Source organism: Strix aluco, chromosome 3 (genome assembly GCF_031877795.1).
Source record: "Strix aluco isolate bStrAlu1 chromosome 3, bStrAlu1.hap1, whole genome shotgun sequence".
NCBI lineage: Eukaryota > Metazoa > Chordata > Aves > Strigiformes > Strigidae > Strix > Strix aluco.
In genome coordinates, this window is record NC_133933.1 from 24,631,521 (window position 1) to 24,640,992 (window position 9,472).

Consider the following 9,472-nt stretch of genomic DNA (forward strand, 5'->3'; position numbering starts at 1 on the left):
AGAAGGAACAAACCCTAACAAGCATGTAGAAAGGACAAAGTTAACTCATTCCATCTGAATAGATTTATAAAAAGTTATAATTAGGTTAACTGTCAAGGTTCTTAATGCCCATTAGGTTTAATTTGTTCTTTACTGGTTAGTTAAAGCTCCCTCCAACTTCCAGATAAAATATTTCAGGAATTATAGTAACCTGTTTCTGCCAGATACTTTAATAGCATTAAAAACAATTTAATTCCTTAAAAACAATAACTAGATGGTTTATATGTACTTAAAAAAAATGTTAATGTTTCTTATTTCTGTGCCGTGCCTTTGGACTAAAGACCACATTATGACTGGAGAAAACTATTTATTTAGAATATTCAAACAAGTCGTCCAGCTGGTCTTAATTCCTTTTACCAGAAATGCTTCCATAACTGTTTTTTAGAGATGAAACTGCTGCAATATAGGTTAACTTTCAGATGATCCGCTTCTACTGAAGTTAGATGCCAAGGCCTCATGTATTACACAGGAATTCTCTGCCTAAAAATGGTAGTTACCAATGCTTGCAAGAATCAGACCATGGTTTAGATCCAAACTTGTCTCACTGGTCAGATTAACCTAGTCCAGGAAGTGTTCTCCAATAGCGAGCCAGTAGCAGATGTTTCAGAAAGATTAAGGCAAGCATAGGTATCTCCCTCAGAATTGCCCACCATTCTGCAGCTCTTAAAGTGTAAATACTGTATTTACAATCAGAGTTGGAAGGGAAGATCATAGTCAGAATACCTTAAAGCAGCATTTGCTATTTGAAACAAGAGAGATGGCAATTTCAGTCCTGCTCAAAAGCAGGAATTCACATTTGCACTACCCTTTGGGAGGGCAGTAAGGGGCATCAGTGGATGGAGGCATCATGGAAGTAGGTAACTAAGCTTAAGTATAAAATTTTGACTGTGAACTCTGTTTATCTTAAGTATTTATCTAGCATAACTGAGTTTCTCTAGCTTTTAGCCGTAAAACTTTTTGGAGATACCTTCCATCCTTCATCCAGCTATGGTAAGCCATCAAAACCAAAGAGATTTAATTCCACCTTTCGCTTCTTAAATTGGCCAGTCATGCAGAAGTGGCTTAAAAAGAAACTGGTTTACAATTTGTTAAGCCTATTCAAGTCTTTCAACCAAAGTCAGTTTTTGTCTGAGTAGAAAGGAAAGGCAATGATTCTTTACAGTTCATCTGCACCACTGCTCAATGGAACAGGTCTTGCATCTGCTTTAGAAATACCAAATTTCTCTACAGCTTAAGTCCTTCAGCATAAGGGATCCAGTCAAAAATTCACCCAGTATTAATCTTTGCTTTTTAATTACATGTAAAAATATTGGGTAAAATATAGTTTGACATTACACTGTATCCTGAGCAATATGCTGGCTAGCTAGCCTGTTATTGGCATCATAATGAAGTCACTGAGTGGTTGGCACACTTTCATACCATTTCTATTGCTTAACAACAGATAAGGGCCCACACTCAAACAAAACACACATTAAAAACAGGACTGCAAGCAAGGGTTAAGATGTACCAACACATTCTTGTCAGGCACTCTCTTCTTTCAAAAAAAAAAAAAAAACAAAACACCAAACCACAAACAAAAATGCAGATGAAGGCATCTAAAAAGTACTTGCAGCAGACCAGTGTGGACAGCAGCTAAGACTTTCAATCTTTCAGATAAGTGAAGAAGATACTGTAGGATCACCATTTGAGATTTAAGGGTGATTTGTAGCCATCTTTGACAACTTAAAGCCATCATCAATATATTAGATGATAGAAGGCAAATATACTCTGCTGAGGTATGTAGAGATTCTTCAGTGTTCAGCAAGTCTACTCATTCTCTGTTCCCAATTTAAGAACTCCTTCAGCAAGAAATCTGACATCACCACCTGTGCTCTCACCACATTTTAATACATAGGAAAGACAAATGTTTATGTAGGGTACTGTAGGTTGGGGGGGGGGGCAGAATCAAGATCATTTAGCAAAACCTTTCTGTGTACACAAAGGACTAATATGCTTAATAGAGTTGTCAGTGGTCGTAGCTAGCCTTGATTGACAGAATAGTATCTGCTTCAATTGATGCAGTTTTCCATACATGCCAAATTTGCAAGCGAGTGTAAATATTTATAGAATGAGCATTTAAAACCATGGTAACAGCAGAACCAATTAGGGCAAGCATAATGATTTTTCTTTGCAGATCTGAAAAACCGTAACTCTAACAAGACTTTTGCAACATGAGAAACCTCATCAGTTATATTGTTACCTAGTGGCTTACACCCTGCCATTCTAAATGCTAGCTGCTCAGCTATGCACTAACAAAAGCCACTGAGGCAGTAGGTGGGGACCCACGAAGTTGGCAATACCCTTGAATTCCCCACCTTTTTACAAGGAAGTCACACAAGTCATCTCAAAGATCCCAGTTTCATTCTGATAGAAGGTACTTTCAGTAGAAAAGGTCAAACTTTAACAATGCTTCAAATGACACATCATGTATTTAAACAAAAGCAGACTTCAACATTTCTGTGCCAATTTAGTTCTTCCACCCATAAGTTAGGAAACAGGTTCAACAGAAGGTTTAAGTTAACAAATCATGTTAGTTTAGAATTAACAGGCAAGTACAGCTTTTTAACACTACAGTCACCTAAATAGCATGATGTGGGCAGCGTGCTACATTGAGAACTTGTAAAAATATTAAGAGTCAGACAGGTATTTTATATAGATTTAACACCTGCCAAAGTAAATTCTGTAACAAAGTGATTTAGCATTATCCATATAACACTGATCCTTAGGCAAACATATACACATTAAACCAATAAATCTTAGGACTGCAAGGAATGTTATAGCTGGTAGGAGTCTGCTACAAAATCCTTAAGGATGCATTGCTGTGTTGCTGTAGGTCTTAACTCAGGACACCAGTGAACAGCTTTAGCAAGAGACCTTATACCAGCCACTTTAAAGCAAGCAGACATTTCAAAGTTTTTTTGGTTGCCAGAAGTTTAATCTTGCTTCACTTCACCCTTTAATTGCCTTTTCATGCGCGAATATGGGCTGATTGTGTCATCCATCACGAAGTCATACAGTACTTTTATCCAAGAGTTATATTGTGGCAGGTTGTCATAGTATTCAGCTGCTATTTTCTTCACCTAAAGAGGAGATAACAAGGTTTATTATTTACTATTTATATTAGCACCACTCATGACGACTTTACAATCCTCAAACTGTAACAATGCAGAGCACGAGAAGTTTCATTTTAGATGTTAAGATTCTACAGGAGAGGCTATTAGCCACAATGTGAAAGTTTCTTGAAGGAAAAAAGCAACTCCCTGGTTAAGTAAATGAAACCTTTACATCAAAGCTAACCAGAAAAAAACCTCTAACACTGAAGTCTGTTCACTGCAATGATGTAGCTCACAAAAGCAAGCAGTTCAGTTGCTAGTGGAAGTGGGTGACTCAGTTCAGTGCTGACTCATAGGTATGAGTATCACTAAAAAGGATGTTGCAAGTTCTAGGAAGAGATGTTTAGCACAGCTATTTTTACATGTAGTTTGGGACTCAGAAGAAAAACCATCTTATTTCTGAGGAAGATCTTGTTTCTGAAGACAGGCATTAAAGAATGAATATAAACTGCTTCCAAAGACTTAATTCTCAGATATACATGCTGACTAGACCACAGTTTTAAACTAAGAGAGCTGGAGTTTCATTTAGATATCCTTACCGATATTTAAGGCCAACCACCTAAAGCCTTAAAAACCCGAACAGAACAAAACTGGTTTTCCACTAAATTCCATAGCTTTAGACAGAAGAAAACTATTAATCTGTATAAACAACAAACCCAAGATATTTGCGTGCCTGGTTTGGAGCTGAAGATCATTTTGATCTGTTATCACACCTATAGAATAGCACCTCTAGCCAGTATACTTTTCTTCAACTGTAATAATTCTCAGCTCACCAGTACCCCAGCTGGCACCAAGCATTCAGTACTTCAGTGATCTTTAGCACACAGCATAGCAGAGTCCAGTCCAATCAAATTAACTACGCTGTTCTAAAAGAAGGCTTTGTTTTCTTATCAGAGCTGTGGATTACGAGTTCTGTAGCAGAGCTGGGTATTTACCCCTGCAATTAAATACTTAAAAAAAATCATTCCATATTTACAGCTTAAGTACTGGTGCAAGAAGTGAAACGCTGGTTCACTAGCACAGGTCTAGGTATCAAAAGTAAGTTAAAGCAACTTTAGCTGTATTTGGAAGATTAGATCTACAAATAAGAGAAATCATGTCTTTTTCAAAAACAACAAAACCCACAGAAACAGTCAACAAACCCATTACAGAATTTAACTGCCCTGCTAAAGGAGTGCTGGAGTAGTTACTTCATCTACAGTTCCACTACTGACAACAGAAACAACAATCAAGTTCAGACTCCTCTTACAAGGTCTTACTATTACCAAGTGCAATTACAAAGCTACAAGACCAACACCACAGCTGCTGTCAAATTGCAAATTTAGCATCTGATGAAAAACACTTTTCACTGAAGAGGAGTTTTAAGTGTAACCCTGGAAGCCTGTGTTCCCATGCTCCAATTGCAAAACACATATATAATGAGAATTAAGCTCCTGCTATAAAAGAACCAGCAAAGATTGAAGTGGGGAGAAACTAGTTTGAAAATCTGCATCTGCTACTCATGGACATGTGACAGGTCTAAGTCTTAGCTTTGAAGCCTTAATTCTGTCAATGTACAGCTGATACTTAGGTAGGGTTCAAAGGTTCTCACTAGAGGAAACCAAGCTGCTCTGAAATAGAAAGTTATTAGTCAACAGAACAACAAACATTACCAGTATCTCAAACCCTCTCGTTTCCCCACCAGAAAATGTCAGTGATAGAAGAAACTTAAGGATAATTGTCCTGAGAATTTCAAAGACAGACCCAACAAATCTCTGAAGTTATTTGCAACTTCCCAATTAGTTTTCTGCATACTTACAAACCAAAGAAATCAGATTGCTGGTTGTAATTACAGAAAACTAAAGTTAGTGCAAAGCATTAAGACATGCATTTCCTCCCCTCTCCTTTTATGGAAGAGGCCTGAGCAGCCAGCACAGTGGGAGCTTGCTGAGGATACCACTAAAATGGTAAGTAATTACCCCCTTCATCACTCAACTTAGAAATTGTCTCAGGGTTGGTTGGGGGGGGGGGGGGCGGCTTTTTTTGTTTGTTTTGGTTTTTTAATCTCCCAACATACATTCTTCTAACTGTGAGCATTCTACCCGATTTGCAACTTAAAGTAGGGCTTATTTTAAGAAAAAGTAACAACAACCTTGAAAGTAAACTTACCAGTGGAAGGCTCTTGCCAGGAATATTGGGGAAGTCATGATGTTCATTGTGATAGCCAACATTAAAAGTGAGCAAATTAAGTGGCCCATAGTAGGAATATGTCTCATGTCCTTTTAAAAACATGTAATGTTCAGCTATGAAGTGTCCTGAAATTGGGTGCAAGCCAAGTCCAAGTACTGAACCAGCAAGCATGTAAAAAGTGGATTTGACTCCCCATAAATAATATATCACAACATCAAACGAAAGCTGAGCCAACAAATTGATTATTTCAAGTCGAGTAATGGGTTTGGGATTGATGCAGAGAGGTCTAATTGCATAGAAAAAAGGCTGAAGAACAATCCATATGAACTTCCTGAAACGGGTGCAGAAAAACCAGCCTTCAAAGTTGGTAGGAATGTCCACATCAATTCCATCACCTCCTAAGTAACGATGATGATCCATGTGGTATCTCTTGAAGGATATGGAGTACGGGAGACCAAGAGGGAGGTTGGCAAATATTCCAAACCATCGATTCCACATTGCTTTGTTGTTGCCAAAGGCACTATTGTGAGAGATCTCATGAATTGCCAGAGTCATGGAGTGGCTAATACAGCTTCCAAAAACATATGCCCAGAAGATTACCCATTTCCAGTCCAAGTCTTTAACTAGATAAAATGCAGTCAACTGCGCAAGAACCATCAGCACAACCACCCAGATCAAGTTGTAGTCTGGCTTCATCAACGCTTTTATCTCTGGATGTTTAGCTAGATGGGAGAGAATTAAATGAAAAAGGAGTTATTTAGAATCTTTCCTCACAGCCAACTATCCCAATTGGATTACAAGAGCATATATAGTTGTTTCTTCCCTTCCTCCCAATTAGGATTTGTCTGCAAAGGTAATGAAAGGGCACCACCTTTCCAGTGGCGACATTTATTGCCATAACGAATCCTTTAAAATGAAATAATTTTAGAATTTTTCTGTTGCTCAGCAACTAGACACACATATGGGAAGCACCAGCACCACCTCCAGCCTACCCAGGAAGGAAATGGCTTTGAACTGACAAGCCACCAATAAGTCAGACGAGCTCAAGTAAGCTCAAGGTCCCATTTAGTCGCCTTGAAAACCCGGTTATTTCCCACCAGTATTGGGTGCCGCAGTGACCTCTACGCACGACATCATTTACTTAAGGACCAGCAGGCACTTCCCCACCGTTCGGCTCGTTTCCCACCCGCACGAAGGGCTCTGCGGAGGCGGCAGCGGGCGGGGAGCGGCCGGCGGCCCCCGCAGGGAGGGGCAACCGCGCCGCCCGCACCGCTGCCCGGCAGCCTCCGGCACCGCTCCGCGGCCGCTCGGCGCTCGCGTCGGAGCTCAAAATGGAAGCCCGGGCCGCCCGCCCCACGTCTCGGGGCTCGGGCTCTGCCCCCGCAGGCGGTGAGCCGCCCCCCACCCCCCAACTCCTTCCCTTCCCCTCCCCCGCCAGCGCCGCCAAGGCGGCGGCTCCCGCCTCCACGTACGCGGCCAGTGCCGCTCCCCTCACGCGGGCCCGGCCCGACTTTGGCCCCGGCCGCACGCCAGCCGCCCCCTCCCGCCGCCGGGAGCCTCTAACAGCTGGCGGCGAGCGACGGGCCCTCCGCCGCGGCGCCTTCCCCGCAGCGCCCCCCGGCGCGGGCGGCTGGCAGCCATTTTGTGGGGTGTCCGTCCCCCCCGCCACGCAGCCGGCGGCGAGGAGCGGCGGCACCGTCGTCGCCGCCGCCACCCTCCTCCTCCTCACCCAGGATCTCCTTGCGGCGGTCGGCATGAGGCTGGTCCGTGTACACCCACTCGAAATCCTCCCTGGCGACGGTGTTACCCATCCCGGCAGCGCGGCGCCCCCCGACCGCCCGTTTGTCTGTCCGTTCGTCCGTCTGCCCGCTCGGCACCCGGCTCGCGGCGCCCCCCGGCACCGCACTTTATAGCGCCGCGGAGGCGGCTCGGCGGCGTCCCGCCCACCACCCCGTCCTCTCTTCCCATTGGTTGCTGCTCGTTGTCAAGACTGACAGGCCCCGCCCCCGACGGTGCGTCGCGCCCCCCGCCCGCCGGCGCGGGCCGGGCCGGGGCGGAGCCCCCGGCGAAACCGCCGGCGCCTGAGGGGCCGCGTGGCGCCTCCCGCCGGGCGGGGCCGCGCTCCCGCTCCAGCGGCGGCGGCCGGGGAGGGCCGGGCCGCCCCTCAGGCCCCACTTCCGCTGGAGGGAAGCCGTGTCTGTCTCCCGCTTCAGCGGAGCGGTCCCACTGCTCTGCCCCGGGACCGCCCGGGCGGGCCGCGGCTCCCCGGCCCTCCCGCTGGAGACAGCGTGTGGCAGGCTTGCGGCCAGCGCCAGCCGCCCTGCGCGTCCTCGGCGGCCGCGGAGCGGGCCCCGGCGGGTGCGGAGCGAGGGGCCGTGAGGCGCTGCCGCCTGAGGGGAGCGGAGCGCGGGGTCGCTGCCTGCGTTGCGGGTGCCTTTGATAGCGCCGCGCGCGTTATCGAATACTTGAGGAGGGAGAGAAAATTCTGGGCTTGTAACGCTGTCCCTGCCTCCGGGAGCCCTCCCGCGCCGCGGCGACCCGAAGCTCCTTCGTCATTCCCCGTGGTGGCGAGGGCGAGCCGGCCTCCCGGGAGCCGGGCGGGAGAAGCCTCACCAGCTTGGCGTTCACCCCCGCCTCCCCTGCCGGGCTTCCTGCCGCCTTCAGTGATGTTTATGCAGGTTTAGCTGTCTGCGAGATTTCTGCCCCTCTCAGTTGCTGCGACAACCTGCCCAGGAGCCACCGCAGACGGCCGGGCAGCCTCATCCGACTCGCTTTCTTGAAACTGGAAACAGAAACAGCATCTTACAGCGGCTCTTTAAAAAAACACCTTTTCTTTTCCAAAAGAGAGGTGTGTGGTTGTAAGGACTAGCTATCCTTTGTCCAAAATCTCAATTTCTATAAGATACGGATATAAGATATACCTAAAGATACTTAACTACAATTCAAAACGCCTCTGTCAAGGTCTCTGTTTTCTTCACTTTCTGTGGTAAGGTATTTTAAGAACTTCTTTGACAAACTCTTCTGTAAGAACTGAACTCCGTTTATTCTGTCCCTGCATCTACTTCTCATATGATATTGACTGTGGGCAGTTCAGCTAGAAAGATTACTTTATGTAGAAGTTGAATGGCTACTTGCTTGGGATTATAGTCCATAAATCCACTAAGATTACAATAATCTGAATCTTCAATAGTGATGAAAGCAACAGAGGAAATCATCACAAAGTAAATTACACTTTATCAATGTAATATGAAAATCTCAAGGTTTATGATGCATCACTTAAAATTTCTTAGTAATAATGAATAAAAAAGGCTAATATGTACTAGCTGTTAAAAGCCCCATGTGCAACTGTGCAAATGTAGGGGAAATACAATCCCTACTTAAAAATGTTTAGACTAAAGTAACAGACAAAGTGCAGGATCTATAAAACTTAACAACTTTGTGATTTTTTTTTTTTTACACACATTTTTAATCTGTGCATATTAGAATGTGAATTAGAAGTGAAAAAGGGAGCAAGTAGAGGAAAGATGAAAAAGTTTATTCACAGCTTTTCCCTCCTTAGTCACACGATCTGAATTTTGTAGACTTTGTGAGGACTGGAACAGCATAAGAGGTAAACCAGATGTTTAGACTTCATCAAGGCATTTTGTCCTTGCAAGGGATGTTCAGTTTTGCTCTTTGCTCAGTGACTGCTTCACAATAAACCAGGAAGTGCTTTTGAGTTACCAGTGCAGAAGCTGACTGCAAAATTGCCAGGATCACAAGTGTTTCACTCAACTGCACTCTAAACACTGTACGTAATGTTTCTGAAAATGTTCCCTTCTTGTTGTAGTTCAAATATTAGCACTGCTATCCATCACTGCGCTAAAGACCTTCTCATCCATGGGAAGGATGCTGCCAAAAGAATGAATGTGTCTGCTGATAAGGAAGGTTGCAGGAGTCGACAGGAGCACTGGAGGAGAGACAGAGTATCAAGAGTTCAGTACACAGAGGCAGGTTTACAGCCCTGCAAATGTATATAGGTTTCTATAACGGTCACAAATTTCAGTAGGGTAATTATATAGAAGATCCCAGATTTATAAATTAAACATTCCATAGCAGCAAAACAAGGCTTA

General features: G+C 44.5%; 1 protein-coding gene across 1 annotated transcript; it reads right to left on the reverse strand.

Moving 5' to 3' along the window:
- Positions 1-1,312: 1,312 nt before the first annotated feature.
- Positions 1,313-7,307, reverse strand: DEGS1 (delta 4-desaturase, sphingolipid 1). Its single transcript, XM_074817808.1, has 3 exons — positions 7,090-7,307; positions 5,340-6,082; positions 1,313-3,158 (listed from the first exon to the last, which is right to left on the reverse strand). Exons 1-3 carry the CDS (start codon positions 7,169-7,171, stop codon positions 3,012-3,014), a joined length of 972 nt encoding a protein of 323 aa, XP_074673909.1. The 5' UTR covers positions 7,172-7,307; the 3' UTR covers positions 1,313-3,011.
- Positions 7,308-9,472: the final 2,165 nt, after the last annotated feature.